The sequence below is a fragment of the Pleurodeles waltl genome, chromosome 12 (assembly GCF_031143425.1).
Source record: "Pleurodeles waltl isolate 20211129_DDA chromosome 12, aPleWal1.hap1.20221129, whole genome shotgun sequence".
Lineage (NCBI taxonomy): Eukaryota > Metazoa > Chordata > Amphibia > Caudata > Salamandridae > Pleurodeles > Pleurodeles waltl.
Genome location: NC_090451.1, coordinates 698,553,274 through 698,576,530, shown reverse-complemented (window position 1 = coordinate 698,576,530; position 23,257 = coordinate 698,553,274). Strand labels below are relative to the sequence as shown.

The following is a 23,257-nucleotide window of genomic DNA, read 5'->3' as shown; positions in this document are numbered from 1 at the left end:
CATCGTAAAAACCTAGTTACTCTACCCCTTGGTTTCTCATGATCAAATACTCTTGACATAAAATGCCTACCAGTATGGATGACGTGATTCTTACACCTTGTAGCCCGCATTGTATTAAGTAATATTTCCTATACATTGATTTACGCACTTGTATGATGTAATATGTTTGTGTTGCAGAGCCCCCTGACCGTCTACTTTGGGATGAGTAGCGCTATACATAAATTAATGTGAGGGAGGCTTAAGAGAGATTGGTGACACCACTGGTGGATGGTAGTGAGCGGACCTTTCAGGGTTATTTGGGAGGGGGGGCCAACAAGGATTGTTGCACCGGGCATCGCCAGCAGTAAAGCCTGCCCTGGGTGAGCACATTTTATATCACCCATCACACCGACCCGTCGTCTCTGCTGGTGCCCTAGCAGCCTGCCCAGTCATAACTGCAGCACCCTCACAGCACACATGCACCAATCAGTAGCGCCCCCAGTTCAAAGCCTTCAGCCATTCTCCTTGACACCACAACCAATGAAACGTCGAATCAACCCAGTACTTCAACCAATCAGCTCAATGACATTCATTTGTTCAAACCCGCGTGGCGGAGTTCCCTTCTCCTGTAGGGTCCACGAGTTTCTTTCTTTCCAGCCCTTGGGGGTTAATGGCTTTATGGACTATAAGTGGACAGGCCCTGGATCCTTTAGTTGGTTCCTAACCTGCCTCTGATTTCAGGGCTGGCCTTGGACCCCATCGACCTCTTGCTAAGCCACAAATTGAAGAACTTGCTCCCTACAGGTGCCGTCCAGTATGTGCAGTGTGTGCTGCGTTCAGACACAAGTTACCCATGTGCTGTGTCCCTCCCAGGCCCGCGGCTGACCGTTAGTCCGCCGTCGCTGTCGATGGCGGGGAGTCAGTGCATCCTGCCCCGATGGCAGGGGCCTATCAGTTGGGACAGGAACCGAGGCTCACGCGCGCCGGACGGGGCCGGTCGGGTCATCATGTGAAATTCTGCTGATTTGGTGCAAACACATATTTGCCCGTGCAACTGCTTCCCGACTCTTTTTTTTAAGTGTGTTTTTTTTTTTTTTTTTTAATATTGACAGATCAAAGTGCTCGTGCGGAGAGAAGAGCAGGCGCTCCTGTCCGGGCTGCAGAACCGAGCCATGCAGGGCCGACCGGCACCATAAGAAGTAGTGGGGTCCGTGCACCGGGGGTCGCACCAGGAAGAAGTGTGAGAGCAGGTGAGTGACATGAGGGCAGAGGAGGAGGGGTCTCGAGGTGAGTTGGAGTCCCAGCTGAGAGCATAGAGGGGTCTCAAGGTGAGGTGGGGTGACAGGTGAGGGCAGAGGAGGGGTCTCATAGTAAGGTGGAGTGACAGGTGAGGGCAGGTAAATGAAATGAGTGCACAGGAGTGGTCTCAAGGTGAGGTGGACTCCCAGGTGAGGACAGAGGAGGGTCTCAGATGAGGTGGACGCCCAGGTGAGGACAGAGGAGGTTCTCAAGGTGAGGTGGACTCCCAGGTGAGGGCAGAGGAGGGTCTCAAGGTGAGGTGGACTCCCAGGTGAGGACAGAGGAGGGTCTCAAGGTGAGGTGGACTCCCAGGTGAGGGCAGAGGAGGGTCTCAAGGTGAGGTGGACTCACAGATGAGGGCAGAGGAGGGGTCTCAAAGCAAGAATGGTGGCGTGGGAGGGTAGAGAAGGGGGGTCTCAAGACAAGATGGTCTGCCGGGTGAGGGCAGAGGAGGGGTCTCAAGGTAAGAATGTCTGCCAGGTGAGGGCAGAGGAGGGGTCTCAAGGTAAGATGGACTGAGAAGAGGGGGCAGAAGAGGGGGTATCAAGGTAAGGTGGACTGAGAAGTGGGGGCAGAGGAGGCTCTCAAGTTAAGTTGGAGTGACAAGTCAGGACAGGTAAATGACTTGAGTGCAGACGAGGGGTCTCAAGGTGAGGTGGACTCACAGGTGAGGGCAGACAAGGGTCTCAAGGTAAGGTGGACTCCCAGGTGAGGGCAGAGGAGGGTCTCCAGGTAAGGTGGACTCACAGGTGAGGGCAGAAGAGGGGTCTGAATGCAAGAATGGTGGCAGGTGATGGCAGAGGAGGGTCACAAGGCAGGATTGACTGACAGGTGGGGACAGAGGAGGGGACTCAAGGCAGGATTGACTGACAGTTGGGGGGCAGAGGTGGGGTCTCAAGGTAAGATGGACGGACAGCTGAGGGCAGAAGAGAGGGGTATCGAGCAAGCGGTCCATAATTGAGTGACAAGAGGGCAGATAATCGAGTCTCAAAGTAAGGGGGTGACGGGTGAGCAACAGAAGGGCAGAAGAGAGGTCCCAAAGCAAGGGGGTGACAGCAAGAGACATGGCAGACGGGAGTATTAAGTGAGCAAAAGGCGAGGAAGAGGAGTGGTCTCAAAGCTAGGGGGAGGGGCGGATGAGGGCAGAGGAAGAGATAGACCAGTGACACGAGGGGCCTGAGGGGGAGACCTCAAGCAAAGAGGCGCTCTGGGTGACCCGAGGGCACAGGAGGGGTCCTGAACCAAACAGCGCCGTCTGTCACCTGAGGGGCGGAGGTCAAGGCCCCAGGCAAGGGGCTGACGTGAGTGATATGGGGTCTCAGGAGTGCTCTGAGGGGAAGAAGGCACCCGGTGGGTCAGATAAGGGCAGGGAATGAATATTAGGGCAAGGCAGGTGATAGATGAGTTTGAGGTCCAGGTGCTGCCATAGCCGGTGAGGCAAAGAACATCACCGGGCAGAGCTGAACCCGTTTCCCCTCAGCTCAGGAGGCCCTGCCCTCCTCGAATTTCACTTTTTGCCTCTCTCTTTCCTAGACAGTTACTTTTTCCTTATTTTCCCCTTCTTGCCCTTCTCCCTCCGCAGCAGCCTTGTCTCTCGGCTAATGCTTCCTCTGAGGGAATCGGTTTTGGTTATAGCTCTGATTCACCCCAGTTCTCAGGAATACATGGTGGCCCCTTTTTTGAGTATACATGCACTGCTCACGGCATGACATAGTGCACCACCTATAGTGATGCAAGTTTAACTTAGGTCGTTCACACACAACTGGTGAATTTCGGTGTTTTTTGGGTTTAGAACAATTTTTGTTATTCAAAGACCTTTGTAACTCCACTTTCACCTTTTTTTTCGGTGAATATCAAAGTTTTTTTAACATAAGTTTACAATGAATATCTATCTGTCTATCTATCTATCTATCTATCTATCTATCTATCTATCTATCTATCTATCTATCTATCTATCTATCTATCTATCTATCTATCTATCTATCTATCTATCTATCCATCCTTCAGTCCAAAGTCCATCCACATAAGAGTTCTCTTTCAGCCTGAGTAGGCACTCTTATATGAATGGACTTTGGATTTATTGACTCATGCACTCCCCTGTGTGGGCAGCTATAGTTAGATCTGCATTTCCATAGTGAATGCCTTTTTTAATTTGCCAATAACTTTGGCAGGATTTGACATATCATCACAATTTTTTTTTTAAAGTGCTGATTTTTGGGTAGGTCTCTCCCCGAAAGTTTCAGGGTGACCTGTCAAGTGGGAGGAGGGGGGGCAAGAAAAAGGGGGTCATCGGGTGGAGGGTGGGGGGGTCCTAAAACACAAAATCACCATGCGTTTTTCATAGACTTTTTTTGGGAATGCAATACTGCAAAATTTGCTGAACGGAATTACAACAAATTTGGCTGACAGTTAGATCTTGGTCCAGAAAGCATGCTTTTTGTGATTTGGTATAAATCCATTCAGTAGATCGCTAGAAATTAAGGTACAAAGTATTCGTATAGCTGGATGGTTGGGTTTGAGGATCTCGCATGAAAATCCTGCAAACTCAAAAAAAGACAGAAATTCAGCAGTACTAACTATAACTTGCTCCCCACCATACACTGCTGAGGACCTCACTTTCTACATCACGCATGATAAATTCTATGAGATCATTTCTAACATCACTAATGCAAACTTTGATGACACCACTGTGTTAGTTTTATAGTTTACATATTGGCGGGTAGCTATCACATTACTTTTCTTCCTAATTGTGTACAGCCGGTGTCCAGTTATTGTGTGTAAGTGTTTACAAAATGCATGTGCTTTTAATGCACCGTAGGTGCGGAGAGGTGTTGAATATGTTATAAATCTTTGTATTGAAGAGAAACTCTCTGTGCATGTGACAATGGATGACCTGTGTCCAGTATGTTGCCACAAGCTTTTTTAGTTCTAAGGAAAAAGTTTGCAACAGTGAAAGATTCAACGTAGAGGATACTAAGTATTGTAAGCAGCTTTGAGTTATTAGACAGAATCGTCTCAGCATGATAGTTTCTACATAACAAAAGACTGTGCGCACAAGTACTAACCTGTGCACGTGTGGTTCTTTTGCTATGGGCTATTCTGTCGAGTTTTCACCACAGTATGAAGACTGCAGGTAGCATAATCTTTAGCACCTTCAGACCTTGATTAATTTAACCGAATAGTGTCTTTTTTGACGGGAGTTGCATACAGTCTGCACTGTTCTTTGTAGATACTTTTAAATACTCTTTGGTGTATTTTTCTTGAGAGCTTCACTGTCTGCAAAGAGAGTGGTGCAGAGCAAACACTCTCCATAGAGTAAACACTCTTTACAGCCCCACTTTTCTACTAATGTCAACTTCATTTCTCATTGTAGGTTTGGTGTTTGTGAGGGGTTTGATACAGAGAATAGCTGTCCGTAGTAGGGCATCCATTTTTGAACAGACGTTGAGTATCTTGAGGAACGTGGCTCCCTCTGAACAGTTTTATGCACATTGAACATTATTTTCAGTAAGGATTTGCCATATATCTGTGGTTGATTGTTAATGTGAACTAGGATACCCGTGAAGCGTATGGTAAAGGGTCAATGTTGAACATAACACATGCGTGCTACACCTAAAGGAATTGTATCTGTAATGACATTTATGATGCTTCCCATTATTCTGAGCTATGTTGTACTTAGTTTCAGGCCTCTAATGGCATATTAGTTTATAACTTACAATGTACAAAAGAAACGTAGATCTTGTCATCAGTAATGTCATCAGTGATGTCATTTGAGGTGTCATCAGTGATGTCATAGAACAGTGGTTCCCAACCTGTGGTCCGGGGACCCCTGGGGGTCCGCAAAGCCTTCTCCGGGGGTCCGCGAGAGCCTAGAAAATTAAAAAATATTAACAAATATTGACAAATTAGGTCCCCAGCTTTCAGTAATGACTCAGGCGGATTCTAATGATGATTCAGTGGGGGTCCCTGGGTTCCATTAATGTTAAAGTGGGGGTCCACAGAAATCAAAAGGTTGGGAACCACTGTCATAGAACATGTCCTGAGTGATGTAATATGTGAGGTCAAGAGCAGTGCTCTGCTTACCATAGTTTGTGAATTTCTGTACATTTTTCAGTTCAAAATGTTAACGTTGTCATTGACATAATCACCTGTTATGTCACTTATGTCAATTTAACATTTTGTTTAATTCAGTGAAATCTATCTATCTATCTCTTATATATATATAAATATATATATAAATATATATATATATATATATATATATATATATATATACACACACACATACACACTACCTTACTGAATATTTGTCAGTGAGTTGTCATATTGCATATTAAAGAGGTAAAGAGGTCTTCACTGTGAGCTTATTTGCAGAAATGCTAGTTTCTCCAAATGAATAAACTAGTTAAATGGATTGTCACACGGCTGATTTTCTTTCTTTCAATGCTGGTTGAACAAATCTTTCACAGTGACACAGCTGCTCTAAAAGTTTTAATTAGCACACTTTGCGAGATCACCATTGGAGGCCATTTCTTGAAGCAAGCATCTACTCAGTGTTTGAAAAGAAGTATTGTAAATGCAGAACCCTGTCATAAAAAATCAAATACACTGTACCAACACTGCCTTTTATGTTCTCATTTTTAGTCTCTCTATAGTGTCAATGTACTGCAAAAGAAAAACATGTTTTAGAATTCATGTTTTTAATTTCCTTCCAGTGCTACTTTAGATTTAAAAATTAACTTACAATAAAGCATCTTGTTGAATGGATGTACTTTTAAATATCAGCAGTTTACCAGTTCCGCAACAAAAAACTTGATTCTCAAAGCATAGACCGACTATCTGCAGTCTTGTACAATAACTCAACAGTAAAAACAGGAACTGAGGATGGTGCTCAAATGGTCTCATAATGTTATCTGAGGTTTCAGGTGACATTTATAAACCACTCTTCCTTCGCCCATAGCTTATGATGTAATAAGAACCCCTTACTGGCTATAAATTCCTATATCATACAATTAGCCGATAGGTGTTCTTTATATATGTTTTTCTTGATTGGGTGTTTTGTTGCACAAAATGCATATTTTACTGTGAACTGTGCCATATGGAAATTATTTCACAGTTCCATGAGATATGTATATTTTACAATCATAATAACAACCTCCATAACACTTGGGAGAGCTGTATAATTATCAGGCATACTAGGATTATGTGGCATGGAAGATCAAATTACGTTCAACTCCATTTTATTCATTGTATGTGCCTCAGAAAGTACAATGTAATTAATATCTGTCAGATCTGTTTTGCTTACTGTGTTTTTGCTTGCTTTAGGACTCTGCACACTTTACCACTGCTAACCAATGATAAAGTGATTGTGCTCTTTCCTTACAACATGGTGGAATTGGCTTATACCAAATTTGTCTATTTAATTTACTTCAAGTTCCTAGTAATGTGGTACTACCTGTGCCCATGGCCTGTAAATGAAATGCTACTAGTGGGCCCGCAGAATGTGCCACCCACTTAAGTAGCCCTTTAAGTATGTCTCAGGTCTGCCATCACAGCTTCTGTGTGCAGTTTTCAACTCCTGTTTCGACCTGGCAAAGTAAATCTTTTTCCAGGCCCAAACTTTCCTTTTCAATACATCTAAGTCACCCCTAGGGTAGAGGCTGGATAGCCCAGAGGGCAGGGTGCGTTGCATTAAAAAAAATGGACATGTACTTTTCAGTTACATGTTCTATATTGAAAAACTCTTAAATTCATTTTTCACAACTACAAGGCCTACCTCTCCCATAGGATGACATTGAAGCTGCCTTATTACATTTAATAAGCGTTAACTTCCAAATGGGAAGAGGTAACCAGTTCATTTTTGGTGCCTTTGGAATTGTAATGAAAACATGCTCTTTTATGGTAAAGTCGGATATTATTTTACAATTTTGAAAATGCCACTTTTAGAAGCTTGGCATTTTCCTGCCTTAGTCATTTAGGGCATGCAACCCATATCTTGGTGTAGATGACAGCTGGGCTTTGCCAATTCTTCCTAGGCAGTTATGCACAGTAGAGAGCGTAGGTGTACCTGGATGGGCCAACACTGGCAGGATGGGAGGGTAAAGCTGAGCACAGCCCTACTTACACTTCAATAGGATGTGTCCTACCTACACACAAATGTCTGCATACCTGCTGTAGTTATTATGGAGGCAGGGTAGAGGAAGCAGGAAATATCCACTTCAAAGTTAAACCTCTAGAAGCTTCTCTGACTTCAAAGGAGGTACCTGGCATAAATATTGGACCTCAGACTCCAATTCTGTCAGGAAGAAGGACTGCTGTACTGCTGAAGGGTCTGACATTCTGCTGGACTGCTGCTTTGCTGGATTGCTGCCCTGCTGCCTGAGTCAGAGGGATTGGTCCTGCACCTGAACCCACGACTCCCAGAGTGACTCAAAGAGCTAGTCTGCTGGCATCCTGTTCAGAGCCACAGGGACATAATAGGCTCAAAACCACCTGAACCAGTTGCCAGATGCAGCTGGAACAAGCCCCTAACCTGAAGGGGTTCCCTCAAGTCCTAGACACTTGGTTTGGGCTCAGTGGAGCTGAAATGATGTTTTAGGGCTCTTTGCAACTGCAAACTGGCCCATTGGTGCCAAAACATTGTTGCTCGCGCTACCCACCGATGCAAAGGTTCATCAACTTGACCCTTTGCGCTACGGCATTGACCACTTACGGGGAGTGCCACCACGCACTGCGTGCCCAAATATTCAGGCAAAAGCAGAATCTTCATGCTACATCGATGACCGTCCATAACTCTTCGCTATTACTTGCGGCCCCCTTCACCATGAATAGGAATCTTTGCGCTGGACTTAGAAGGTAACATTTCAACAAGACTAACCTGGTCCCTGTATCTGACCCGCGCTCTATCACTGTCGGCCTGAACTTGTGACTTTCTTCCGTTCTCGCAAGACCAACTAGCCACAAGTGGTGCTTTGGGCTTTTTGGCACTATTTTCAGTTAAATATTTGATACTGAATATATCCGGTTGTACTGATTGGATTTTTTTGTCATTTTGATCTTGATTTATTTATTACATTTTGCTTCATTTTTCTAAATTGGTGTGGGATTTTTCTTGTGCTGTGTTACACTTTGTTACTGTTTGTAGTGCTGCATGCATACTTTACGTATCACCTCTCAGTTAAACCTGACTCTTCTGTGCTAAGCTGCAAGAAGGTTGAGCACAGGTTCATTTGGAATTTGCTTGTGCCTCACCCTGACAAGAATTGTGGTTGCTGCTTGAGGAGAGTTTCACCCCTTCAATCAGTAACCCAGTTTCTCACAGTGTTGTTAAACGGTATTAAAACCTTGACCAAACAACATATATTAACACAATCAGGTGAATTAAACAAAGCCTTTGCCTCAAATCATATTACCATACTCCGTTTAGCTCGTATAGGAAGTATATAGCATTGGCGTCCTATGATTAAACTGGACAAACAAATAGGACATGCATCACATTCTGTAACTGGCAAATGCAGAGGTTGCAGTTCCTATCTGCGGACGTTGATAAGTTAGACAATAGATTGTCAGGTATCTGTACAGATCCTGCCTTAAATGTATACAAAAGCAACAAATGTACAGATCTAAATTAGCTATGAGATAAAATTACTTGCTGTTGGTTGGAAGATCTTTACGTCACGGCACCATCCTTTTTTATTTTGATACAATGATCATATTATAGTCACAATTTTCTACTCTGGCTAATTTCTTTAGAAATCTCCTAAAGTACTAGCTGACATTGTATAACCTTTACATTTAATATTTACCGCCAAAGGACCAACAGCAATTTTGACTCCTGTGTAAAGCAATGAAGAATTCTTCAATAATGTTAGTTCCTTATAAATGTCATGTTTCAATGAATTAGAATAGCTGATTTTCAAATAGTATGCCATCTTCATAATTTGCCTATGGCCACAGTAGAGTATTCCTCCCAGGTTCAATTCCAGTAAGAGTGTCTCCACAGGACAGCTCTTCCTTACCATCCAGCATTGTTTCCATAGGCTCTCAACCCGGGATGTATTATAATAGACGATGGTCTTAGATCATTCTAGCCCTACGGCAAAATTGTTAGAGTTTGTACACCTAAACATGGAGTATTGCTTCGATCTTTAGCCTAACCACAGATCTAAAAAAAAAGTTGCTGACCATTAGACACAGCTGAAGCCTTTGTGACCTGCCTTTTTTTTCACAAACAATTGCTCCTAAAAATGAAAAAACAAATGGATATATTCACCAACTACTTCTAGAATCTGGTTGTTTATGTTCCATGTAAATTGATTGGAATGAGACTGGCAGCCAAATATAATAATTGTGGCCTTTGCTATGTTGATCATCAGGTGTAAATGTTAAAAAAAGCTCTGAAACATAAATAATTTGTTCTATACCCCCCCCCCCCGGTGTTAGATCTTTTAGTGCAATATCACCACCTGGATATGCACACTTATCCCTATTCTGCTCAGCTGTGGTGAAAAGGACTCAATTGACCTACTTGTTCTGATAAGTCTGCCAGGTGAAGTGAAAATAGCAGCTAGGCCACGCCACGTTTTCCACAGAGATCCTCCTGATGTATGTTTTTTGTGAAACAAGGAGACCCCTGATCCAGGGTTTAGTGTGCAACTTCTCAGGTGTCCTCAAAAGAGCCAAATGGATATTCTAGTACCTCAGTCGTATACTATTCACATGCTCAAAAGCTGGGGACAGCTCAATAAAGTTAACATATAAACTCAACTTCTTCTAAAATGGCATATTTTTTTCGAGTGCTGAGGGCCAAGATGCTATCTGTGGCAGTCCTTCATAATTACAAATTATCTTCAGAGTTTTATAAATTATGCAGTAAAAATGCAACTTATACAGCACAATAACTGGCAGAATTATTTTAATCAATTTGAACTTGAATTTCTTTTTTTAAATCTACAAAGGATGCGCATTAGGAGGAGGCACATTACGTGGCGCGTGTTGTAGATCCATAATTCTATGGTAAACACTGTAGCCAGAGATCCACGTAAATATATTGGTCCTCACCATTGATCATTGTTTTGCCAACAATTTAGCCTGAAGGGTTAACAAATCAAATGTTTCCGAATTCTATTCAGTGCCCATTGTTAACTGTTCTGTGAAGAAAAACAGCCTTTTCAAACTAACTACCCCAAAATAAACATGTAGTATAAACTAATATGTAATGGTAACTTGCAATATTGCCTTGTATTCCAATGCTCATGACCTCACAATATCTATACAAATAAGTACGTAAAACCACAACATAATTAAACAACTACATGTACTGAAACTAATAAATACTACATTTATAATGTTCTCTTTCTGTGTGCAAAGGATAATTTGATTTGTACTCTCAATTGTAAGATTGTTTACGAGGTTTCAATTGCATCTGTCACATCAAGGGTTAGGTCATGAACACTGTGTTTGATGTGCGAGCTATGGTTTGTGGAGCTACCCATAACTTGCACATTTCTGGGGTTCGGTTTTAATTTGTAACCATAAGTGTACCTTAACAGTGATTTTTAAACATATGTTAAAATGTTATAACCAAAGACACCTACAGTGTCTCTTTGTGTTTTTTCAGTGATTATATATTTGTATATATTCACTGAAGAAAGCAAAGGTTACAAGGATGTTTAGTTAGGTGACGTTCAGTAACACCATAAGGTTTTAAATCCTAAAAACCGCAGAAATTCACGAGTTATTGTTATCTCAAGTAACTATAACTTGTGCCCTAAATTAACTATAACTCGCGCCTCTTCAGTAAGTTTATTGCAAATGTTATAGTGGTATTATCAATGATGTGATAGATGTCATGGGTGATGTAATATGTGGGTCAGTTAGAATTGCATGGCGACGGTATTTTAGTTAACTTAGGGCAAGAGTTATAGATACTTGAAATTACCATAAAATTGTGAATTTCTGTGGTTTTTAGCATTGAAAACGTTACATTGTTACTAAAATTTTGACCTAACTTTAACCTTATTTTATCCTTTGTTTTTTTCCCAATGAATTTCTGTTTTCTTTCAACAGAAACCAAATACCATGCGTAAAGCCAAACCTCTGCATAACACTGCCAAAGGCTCGTGCTCAACGGGAGGCTGCCAGGACCCCACAGACAGACAGCCCCACCATGTGAGGTTTGCTACAGGGTCTAGCCAACTACCCCGCAGGCAGCCAACCCCGAGCCAACGGGTGTATGCAGCAGGGGTTGCCACAGGTCTGTCCTGTGGCTAGGACCCTGGTCAACCAAATCAGAGTCAGTGAACCCCACACTGCTCACAGCTATTGGCAGTGCATGGCAGAAGGTTGGCTGCAGGGCCTGACCTGTGGCCAATCCACCCTGCAGCTACCAACCCCATGCTGCGTACGGTCTTTGGCCGCACACGGTGAGAGGTTGGCTTCTGGTCCAAACCTGCGGCCAGGCCTTCCGGCCAAACCACCAAAAGGCAGTAAACCCCTGCAGGCTGCCAACCCCACATTTCACACATCCTTTGGTATGAGTGGCGTAGAGTTGGCCTTCAGGCCCCGGAACCCCATCCCCCGGGGCAAAAACCTATATAGTATGGAGAAAGGGGCATGTAGCTCCCCTCCCAAGCCTTAATAGTCCCTGGGGAACCGATCCTTGGGTCTGAATTCCATTAAAAAGGGGGAGAGGGGCTGTGTGGCCCCCCTCTTCGAACCTGTTTAAGCTCCAGGGTTCCCACCTCCTGAGGCCAAATTCTATTAAAAGAGGGTAGGGGGCCACAGGGCCCCCCTCGCTGACCATCATTAGGCCCCGAGGACCCCATCCCCCATGACTAAATTCAACAAAAAGGGGATGGGCTTGCGGTCCCCCTCACCTGGCCTTCAAAGGCCAAATTCCTATCCCTAGTGCCAAATTCAATTAAAAAAGGGAAGGAGAGCCACAGGGCTACTTTTCTGAGGCTAATTAGGCCCCGCGGACCTCATCCTTGGGGCCAAATTCAACAAAAAAGGGACTGAGTCCCAAGTCCTATGATAGCTGTCATCACTTTCTTCTTGATGTGGTGGCAGCCAATCAGATCTCAGCAGGAGATCCGTTGTGCCCTCTGATCTTCTGCGGTGTGATATATATAAAGTATTTTAATTTTAATTTCTCCAAAACTACTGTACAGATTTACTGCAAAACACAAAAAGCTTTCTTTCCATTCAGAGCATTAGCTTTTTGCTAAATTTGGTGAAAATCCATTCTGCGGTTTGGGCTGCAGCTGTGTCTAAAAATCCTAAGAAAAAATTGAATTGGGAAAGCGTATTTTGCGACTCCCACTTTTTTCTCGGCCCCCACTTGACGGATTACCCCAAACTTTTCATGCAGAAACTAATAAAAAAGTAGCATTATTTTGGAAAGATTTGTGGAGATTCGTCAAATGGTGCTAAACGTATTTGCAACAACGTCATTTCCTATGGAAGCACGATCCTAACTATAGCCACCCAGTGACCACAGAGCTTAAAGGGACATTATAGTTATTGTAAAAATGTCAGTTAAAACACTTTAAAAGAACAAAACTACTGAAATTTTCCAGTTATAATTATCTTAAGTAACTGTAACTTGTGCCCTAAAGTAACTCTATCTCTCGCCCCCACCATGCACAGTCATGTCATCATTCCAGGCCTTGCAGCCATTTTATTAATAATGCCATAGAGCATGTCACCTGTGATGTAATTTGGGAGATAATCAGTAGTGCATGGGGAGGGTGCAAGAGTTTACGGCATGAGTTATAGTTCGGCCTTCAGCTGTACTTCAGTGCTTTAAATGGGCCAGTACTGTCCGGTACAGAGTTCGGGCACTTTTTTATTTTACGATGGAGAGTACCTGCACTTTTCAAGAAAAACATAATACTTTTCATTGAAGAGTCCTGGCACTTCTCAGAAACAAGCATGTGCTCTGATACAGAGTACCTGCCCTTCCATTTTTCCATTTCAAACACTACTGTACTTGGTGTGAGATTTGCTTCTAGGCCTAGCGTGCGGCTCGGACTTGCGTCCAACCCTGTGCCCCCCACCTTAACTGCACTGACTTGCCCCGGGAAGGTGATGGTTCCGGGGGGATCCACAATGTATCCTCTTCATCATTTTTCATTCATAGGTGGCGGTCCCCAGAGCTGCTTTGGGACGTGCCCCCCCCCACATAAATTTGATATTAAGCCCCAGGGAGGTGGCATCCCCAGGGCTGCTGGGGAGGCAATACGGGCCTCACCCCCTTAAAACAACAGTTTTTCCTTAAGGAGGTGGTGGTCCCCGGCCGTGCACCCCCACACTCATTTAACAAACCTTCTTAAGGAATTAGGAAGGGACCTCGTCATAGCTATATGCATGTACCAGAGCACTTTTAACTTGATGGGCTTGTCTATTGCGAGCCAGTAAAGCCTGAGGAACTGACTCAAACTTTGGAATGTGGCATAGCAGATGAGCTGCCACATTCTGGATAATCCAAAGCCTTTTCACGGACGACTTGGGGCTCCGAGATATAAAACATTGCCATAATCAGGACGGGAGATAATCAAACCCTGGATGATAGTCCTTTGAAAAGAGGCGGGCAGTAGCCGTAAGATTTTTCTTAAATGTCTGAGTAAGCCAAAGCAGCCAGCGGCCACTTCATCGATTTAAAGGCCTATAGTCAATTTTTTATCAAGCCAGAATCCTAAATCTTTGACTACTTGATTCGAGGAAAGGAGAGGCCCAAGATCATTAGGCCACCATTGGGCGCCCCAGAAAGTGAGTCGACTCCCATTAAATAATACTGCAGTTGTTACCATTAGGTTTTAAACTGTTTTTGCACATGCAGTGTGCAACCTCAGCCAGACATACTCAACTTAGATGGCATGGGGCATCCAATGAGACAATAGTCTGCGTGTTACCAGCATAGGAAAACAATTAAGGCTATTCGTCTACATGATGTCTGTCCGAGGACAGGCAAAGACGTTGAATAATGTAGGACTCAGGGAGGCTTAACTGAGGAAACAGGGTTTTCAAACCACTCTAAAGGAGTGATTCTGCAGAAATTAATGGAACCTCAAGGCAGTGTCCAGAACACGTCTGTTAATCTCTGCCGTGGCACAGGGTGTGAAACTGTATCGAATGCTGCGCTCAGGTCTAGAAAAATCAGGCCAATGTTCATCCATTATCCAAAATCAATCTAGTATTTTTTGTTACCCCTACGAGCGCACGGCCCGGGCGAAACTCCAATTGTGATGGATTTGTCCCAAACGTTCTTGGTACTTTAGCATAGAACACTGTAAACCGCCAATATACTGGGCATTTTGTCACTGGTTCAATTAGCTTTAAAATGCACAACTTACCAGTACCTTTAAAGCATCTTGTCTTGCTCATGCCACCCAGGCGCCTACCCTCCCCTGACGTGAAAAGCACCTGGACATCTTGCTTAGTTTGTGACTCCATACTCCTCCTTAATGTGCCAGACTGATTATAGCAATGCCTCTCAGCCTAAGTTTGCCAGGCCCTAACCAGGACCTGGATCGACCTATCACGCGTGGTGATGAGGCTGCCAATTTAGAATTCTCTATTCCTCTCTATTAACCAACACGTCAATCCTCTTAACTATGGGGAGTAACTTCAAAAGCAACAGCATACAGAATTAGAACTGGTCCAGCAATATATTCTTCCAAACTTTTTATTCCCAGGTACTACCAGCCTTGAGACACGCATTGCCTTAAATAGAAACCCTACAGGATCTGAATTCAGGGGAGACAAGGCATTCCTAAGCCACAGAGAAATCCACTGGATATAACCTTGCTTCTTGGCTTTTGTTCGCTCGGATCAAACCGACCCCAGGGCCCATGTCTGTAACAACACTATCACATTCGTATCCTTCTTTTCCACCTCTGAACCAAAACTTCAAACCCAAAGCTCTCCTAATCCGTTGAATTTTTCTTGGTTGGGACCCATGATGGAACCAGCCACCGCTGGTTGGGTTCCATGATGGAACCAGGCGCCTCTTGTCAGCCAATCAGCCGGCAGGTAGTACAGTCTGCTTCTGAGAAAACTGAACCAGGAGTGCATTCCACAGGTTGCTTACTATTGCCTTTGCCTTTTGTCATCCACATTTTACCTACTTTCTATTGACTAACTATATTTGTAATAGCTACTAACTGGTTGGTAAGGTCCCACAATAAAGATATAATATTTCAATATTATATCTTTATTGTGGGACCTTACCAACCAGTTAGTAGCGTTTCTTATCATAGGAGGACTTGGGTCCATGTCTTCCTGGCTTAAGCTCCCACAGTCCAGGCAAACAGGCATTCCACACAGGAAGTTAATCCGTTCGGACCCTTCTTCTTGGATGCAAATCTATTTGTAATAGGCCTCCCAGCTTGTGTTTGTTACTCCCATGGCGCATTGCATGTTTACCGCCTCTTTGACTGTCTCGTTCTATTCTTCCACAAGTGTGCACCTTCTGGAACTCTTTTTTTTTTCATGAGGGACTATGAGAGTACGTGTGTTTTCAGTTGTCTCCACTTTGAAAGCGAGTTCAGGGAAAAGGAAATATGCTGTATTACTTGGAAGAGGTTTCCTGTCTCTTATCTTTCTGTTTGACCAATGCTACGTATCTTTGCCAGTAATCTTGCATGCCTGTCAGAAACAATGTTCTGTCTATGAGCTTGTTTATTTTGGGCAGTGAGCTTTACTAATAGCAAAACTTAAATCATCGTCTTCCTCAATTTGACGCAAATGCCATAGGAAGTGGAGGGTGCAGAAGCACCCTTGAAAGAACCACGCTGCAGTTGAGAAGTAAATGACCAATAAACAGGCCTTTACATTTTGTTTTTAATTTGCCACATTTGCTGTGAATTTAAAGGCAGAGGTCAAATGTTAGGCTCTGTCTTCCGATGGAGGTTCGTGTTTACTTTTCTTTCTCTGACTGCAAAGCGAGAGGATTTATCTGACATTCTGGTTGGGTACTGGTGGTGTGAAAGGAAAGGCTGTGGGATGGTATGTTTTTCTAGCACACAACACAATTTAATGGCAGTAAATAAACTGTAAAAATAATTCATAATAAATTAGGAAAGATCAAATTAAGCATATTTTTAGCAATTTTGAAGTGTGGTGCAAGCAAATATTTTAATATGATCAAAGTTCCACTCTACAACACTCCACTTTACTACACTCTACTCCACTCTATGGCACTCCACAACACTTCACTACACTCTACAACACTCCTCTCTACTCCACTCTATGCCACTCCTTTCTATGACATTCTACTGTACTCTACACCATTCCACTCTGGCACATCACTTTACAGCACTCTATTCCACCTTACACTACTCCACTCTGTGGCACTCCACTCTATGCCACTTTACACTGCCACACTGTATTGCACTCCACTCTACGACACCCTACTCCAGTCTGCAACACTCTACTTCACTCTATGACACTCCACGATACTCCACGGCAGTCCGCACCACTCCACGCCACTCCTCCCTACAGCGTTCTACTCCACTCTACAACACTCCACTCTCCGATATTCAACTCCACTCTATGCCACTCAGTTCCACACGACTCCACTCCACTCTGCAACACAACACAACTTTACTCTGTGCCACTCCACTCTGTGAATCTATGCCCCACCACTCTATGAAACACTACCCTAGTCTATGCAACTCCACTCTACGACATTCTACACTATTCTATGCCACTCTACTCAACTACATTTCATGCCACTCCTAACTGATACTCTACACTGCTCTACTATTTTCCACTCTACAGTACTACATGATAATCCACTCTCCCCACTCCACTCTGCGGCCCTCTTCTCTACTCCACTCTATGCCACTCCACACTACGACACTCCACTGCATTTGAATCTATGAGACTATACGCCACTCCACTCAATATCACTCCACCGCGCCACTCAACTCCATGACACTCCACTCTATGGCACTGTACTCTACTGTACTCTATGACATTCTCCTCCACTCTGTCACTTTACTCTATGACACTCCTATCCACTCCACTCTACGCCACTCTATACTACTCCACTCTTTGCCCCTCCACTCTACTGTAGAACACTTAACTCCACTCCGTTCTACGCTACTTTACTCTAAGTCACTCCACTCTGACATTTTAGTCTACGCCACTCCAATCTATGACACTGCATGCTACGCCACTCCACTCTATGACACCGTACTCTACAACACTCCACTCTACTGTATTACACCCTACTCCACTCTGTCAATCTACTATACAACACTTAACTCCACTCTGTTCTACACTACTTTACTCTATGCCACTCCATTCTATGACATTGTACTCTACAACACTCCACTCTACGGTATAACACTTAACTCCACTCCGTTCTATGCTACTTTACTCTAAGCCACTCCACTCTGACACTGTACTCTATGCCACTCCACTCTATGACACTGTACTCTACGCCACTCCACTCTATGACACTGTACTCTACGCCAATCCACTATCTGACACTGTACTCTACGACACTCCACTTTGCCACTCCCCGCTACTCTCTTCTACAGCACTAACGTTTAGTCACGCTAACAGCAGCCACACTGACGTACAACATGGATAAACACTAAGGCAAAGCCAATAGCCCTTGCATGGGCGCGAAGTATTGGCATTGCCAATCCTCATTTCTGGTGTGGTACTGCCATAGTGTAAATCGTCGAGCAAGAGCAGGGAGAATATAAAGCTAATGGACATTGAATCGAAATTCCTGCCCTTAAGAGGTCCAGCCCGTCTGACGCCATTCTCAGCTGCAGCTTTAAGCCATCAGGGTTTGTTTGAAGGTTCTTTGCTCACAGCTTCGCCGTTGGGAAAACCACTATCCTCTGACCTGTAACTACGGCAGGAAATATGTGAACTGGGAAAATGGGACAGCTGCCAGTTATTGACAGCCCTCCCCTTACCTTTGAAACTGTCCCTTGCTGCTGCTGTTGGTCTGAAGGTCGCGTGAGTACTGGTTTTCAGAAATCGTATGCAATGAGTTTCTCATCACTTTGTTTACTTGGGATTGAACTGAGAGGATGTCGTCGACCATCATGCCCAAGGTTTTCACCTCACTTGTGTATTTTAATTGTTTCTAAGTATTTTCTTGCGCAGGGCACACCACAGGCTTTGACGAGTGTAATGGGCTCTGCACACCCAGTGTGATCTTGAATGGTGGTGGCAGAGGGGTGTGTGGTGCCATTAATCTAGGCCTCTTGAGGGGGCTTATAACCTTTGATTCAGGTTTATGCTGTACCTAGATGGTTAAAGGGAATGTTCAGGTGGGAGTAAATTGTACTTCAGGTTGTACCAAAGGGCGGTATTAATATTGCAGTATACGTGGGCACTAGGTGAAAAAGTGGCAACACAGCTACCGTCCATGTGATTTAGATTTGGACGTACAAAATATCTTTCACTGTTGTGACAGAGTAGCCCGTCCACCAATATCTAAATGAAGCCCTGAGTCTGAAAAGTGGTTATTGCAAAAATGAATAGTATTTCAGGCTCTGAGAATACTGACAAACAGATTCCCTTACACCAACAACAGAGATAAGCTCTGTGACGAAAGGTAAAATGTAAATTTATCCTCTCCTACAAAGAGTTTCTAGAATTAATCGGATGACAAAAATCATACCAAGAATACATTGCTGAGATCAAGGGAGAGCTTGGAGATAGCACTAATAAGTAACAACAAAGGAAACAGTTTCGGATGAGCAAGTTGGCTTGCAGAATTCACATCTTGCATGCCCAGGTGAGTCTTGTCTTAAAGTTGAACCCATCTGGGGCCCTATCACACATAGGGCACACTTTCTCTGTTTGAGCTGCATGGTGCACCTTAAAACAGGTGCGCCGGGTGCAAAAAAACAAGTGCGCCTTTTGTCATTGAATGTGCGGCCACCAGGGCAGACGCAAACTCTCACTGCCCTGGGGGGCTTTTCAAGGGAAAAATGGAGCAGCTTTGAAGCCACCACTCTGTGTTTCACTGTGCAGCCGGCAACCCGCCTGCAATTGTAAAGGGGATTAGAGATTCCTTTGCAGGCACATGCAGTCACAGGTGATGTCTGGTGGCTCCAGAGGACCACCCTTTCCCCCCTCCAAAGGGCCGCCATCTGGGGGCACACTGTCAGTGCGCCTTCTGGCAGCTTCTTTGCCTCTGCGCTTGCGTCTATAATACAGCACGGGCAATGATTCCCTTATTTGCATGTGCGCCACCGCTATCCGCATTACAGAAGGGGCCGAACAAGCATCTGTGGCTCTTCCTGTAGTACTCGGGGGTGTGCAATGTGGGTGCACATGCCTGTTGCGCCCCCGAAACACTTTGTATAATACGGTCCCAGGTGAGCAGAGTTTGCATGAGCCGAAACACATGACAGGTACGTGTTACTGTAGTCACGCGTCAATATTTATAATTTTGCATCATTCATTGCAGGAAGTTTTCGTTCCATCTGAGACAATCGCCAGAGAGGCTGCGATAAGCAATGTCGAAAGACTACCAGGACCTGACTTCCCTGGACCCGCCGGAGGAAGGCGGCTACAGGAGCGGATACAGTAAGAAAGTGGAATTAGTGATTTTAGAGACGAAAGAGAAGGAGTTTATGGAGGGATCAATGAGTGAGGGGGGAATCAAGGAAACGCCGATGAGCCGAGAGATGTTGTGCAACAAATTCTGGGGGAAAGTACACAAGTTAGTGAGAGGTTTAAAAGAGATGGCAAACAGGTGAGTGTGGAAAGGAGGAAGAAAAATGAGGGGAAGGGAGTAAAGGGTGAGAGAAAGAGTAAAGTCTAATGTGGTAAATACAAAAAGCAGAGATCGGAAAGAGGAAGACTGGAGCGAGAATAAAAAGCCACAAAATAGCATGAGTGAGAAAACTGCAGAGAGGATGACAGAAGGAGCTGGAGTGATAGCAGAAAAGGTGAGGGGGAGGGCAGAGGAAGGACAAAGATGAGAGGGAGGAAAGAGAAAAGAATGGTGAAGTAATGTGCAGGGAAGATAAGGAAGATCAGAGAGGTTAGAGAGACACGTAGGAGGGAGAGAAAATGTAATTTGTTCCTCACTTTCTACAGCACTCAGTGTGCGTCCGTACCTCCTCATCAATCTGCGTACCTCTCACTGGGAGTTTATAAAGCCTCTCCCCTCTGAGCGCCTCACTCTGAGTCCATAAAGTGTGCTCACTTCACTCTGCAAACCTCTCACTGAGCCCTCACCTCATCCTCACCTCTGCAAGTCTATACCTCCTCCCTACCTCTCACTGGGTGTCTATACCCCTCTTCACCTCCCACTGTGAGTCTGTACCCCCTCTTCACCTCCCTCTGTGAGTCTGTACCCCTCTTCACCTACCACTGTGAGTCTATACCCACTTCACCTCTCACTGTGAGTCTGTACCCCCTCTTCACCTCTCACTGTGAGTCTTCACCCCCTCTTCACCTCTCACTGTGAGTCTATACCCCTTCACCTCTCACTGTGAGTCTATACCCCCTTCACCTCTCACTGTGAGTCTATACCCACTTCACCTCTCACTGTGAGTCTGTTCCCCCTCTTCATCTCTCACTGTGAGTCTTCACCCCCTCTTCACCTCTCACTGTGAGTCAATACCCCCTTCACCGCTCGCTGTAAGTCTATACCCACTTCACCTCTCAATGTAGACCTTTACCTCCTCCTTACCTCTTATTGTGAGTCAATACCTCCTCTTACCTCTCACTGTGAATACTTACCCCCTTAACCTCTCACTGTAAGTCTGTACCTCCTCTTCACCTTTCACTGTGAGTACGTACCCCCTTCACCTCTCGCTGTAACTCTGTACCTCCACTTCACCTCTCACCTTGAGTCTGTACCCCCTTCACCTCTCGCTGTAAGTCTGTACCTCCTCTTCACCTCTCACTGTGAGTACGTACCCCCTTCACCTCTCGCTGTAAGTCTGTACCTCCACTTCACCTCTCACTGTAGGTCTGTACCTCCTCCTTACCTCTTATTGTGAGTCAATACCTCCTCTTCACCTCTCGCTGTAAGTCTGTACCTCCACTTCACCTCTCTCTGTAGGTCTGTACCTCTTCCTTACCTCTTATTGTGAGTCAATACCTCCTCTTCACCTCTCGCTGTAAGTCTGTACCTCCTCTTCACCTCTCACTGTGAATCTCTACTCCACCTTTAATCTCTCGCTGTAAGTCTATACCCCACTTCACCTCTCACTGTGAGTCGATACCCCCTCTTCACCTCTCACTGGGAGTCTGGACCCCCGCTTCACTCTACACAACGCTCATCATGGATCTACACTTCGTCTTATGTTGACTCTGCTCACTGTGACTCTACACCTGTCCGGGGTCACTACTCATCTCCTCTTTACTATGCAAACCCTTGTGGGGAGTTTATAAACTATCACCCTCGACTCTACTCACTGTTCACCCTGAGTCTTGTAACTCATCTCTGCTTCACTCTGCTCACCTCACAGTTTTAATGTAGAATTCCTCTTCACTGTGCTCACTTCTCAATGTGAATCTATAACTCCTCTTCTCTTTACCCTGCTCACCTCTAATTGTGAATCTATTATCTCACATCTCTTCACTCTGCCCATCTTGCATTGAGAATCTACAACTTTTTCACTCCACTCACCTCAGCGTGAAACTATAACTCCCTTCTCTTCACTCTGGCCACCTTTCAGTGTGAATCAATAACTCCACTTCTCTTAACTCTCTCCACTTCTCAGTATGGATCTATAACTTTCTCCTCTTCACTCTGCTCACCTCTCAGTGTTAATGCAAAGTTTGTACATTCTGATGGATACTTCTAGCTGCAGATTCCTCAGCTTAGAACACACCAGTGACCGTCCGGGAAGCATTCACCCTCGATGCTACCGCTTGCCACTGTGAAGGGCTGTGCAGCTCAGCGTTGACTTCATACTGAGCCAGAAGTGAGAGTGGAGCTGCCACACTGACACCAGTTCCTTTCTTTCCATGCCCCCCGACGCGGATCCGAACTCCACTCCCAATTCCTCAGCCTTCCGACGATTCCTAAAAAAATAACAAAACCAATGTACTTGGAAATCCTGACCCTTCTTAAGACTACAGGCTTCAAATATTGCTGCGACTGTAGCAAACAGATGTCGATCATGGATCTTCATGAGTGTTTATCTGGTGTTTGAGCTTGGGACATGTAGGAAGTTGGCTCTGTATGTGCTATTTCAAAGTAAGGAATAGCATGCACAGAGTCCAAGGGTTCCCCTTAGAGGTAAAATAGTGGTAAAAAGAGATAATACTAATGCTCTATTTTGTGGTAGTGTGGTCGAGCAGTAGGCTTATCCAAGGAGTAGTGTTAAGCATTTGTTGTACATACACATAGACAATAAATGAGGTACACACACTCAGAGACAAATCCAGCCAATAGGTTTTTATATAGAAAAATATCTTTTCTTAGTTTATTTTAAGAACCACAGGTTCAAATTCTACATGTAATAGCTCATTCGAAAGGTATTGCAGGTAAGTACTTTAGGAACTTCAAATCATCAAAATTGCATGTATACTTTTCAAGTTATTGACAAATAGCTGTTTTAAAAGTGGACACTTAGTGCAATTTTCACAGTTCCTAGGGGAGGTAAGTATTGGTTAGGTTAACCAGGTAAGTAAGACACTTACAGGGCTTAGTTCTTGGTCCAAGGTAGCCCACCGTTGGGGGTTCAGAGCAACCCCAAAGTCACCACACCAGCAGCTCAGGGCCGGTCAGGTGCAGAGTTCAAAGTGGTGCCCAAAACACATAGGCTAGAATGGAGAGAAGGGGGTGCCCCGGTTCCGGTCTGTTTGCAGGTAAGTACCCGCGTCTTCGGAGGGCAGACCAGGGGGGTTTTGTAGGGCACCGGGGGGGACACAAGTCCACACAGAAATTTCACCCTCAGCAGCGCGGGGGCGGCCGGGTGCAGTGTAGGAACAGGCGTCGGGTTCGCAATGTTAGTCTATGAGAGATCTCGGGATC

At 44.6% G+C, this 23,257-nt stretch overlaps 1 protein-coding gene across 1 annotated transcript in view; it reads left to right on the top strand.

Moving 5' to 3' along the window:
- Window positions 1-1,011: 1,011 nt before the first annotated feature.
- The window catches only part of LOC138267831 (asialoglycoprotein receptor 1-like), a 69,613-nt gene continuing 47,367 nt past the window's right edge, over window positions 1,012-23,257 (top strand). The window contains exons 1-2 of the mRNA XM_069217045.1: window positions 1,012-1,229; window positions 19,727-19,845. Of these exons, the coding sequence (XP_069073146.1) occupies window positions 19,776-19,845 (70 nt within the window). The 5' untranslated portion in view covers window positions 1,012-1,229; window positions 19,727-19,775. The remainder of the gene's footprint in view (window positions 1,230-19,726; window positions 19,846-23,257) is intronic.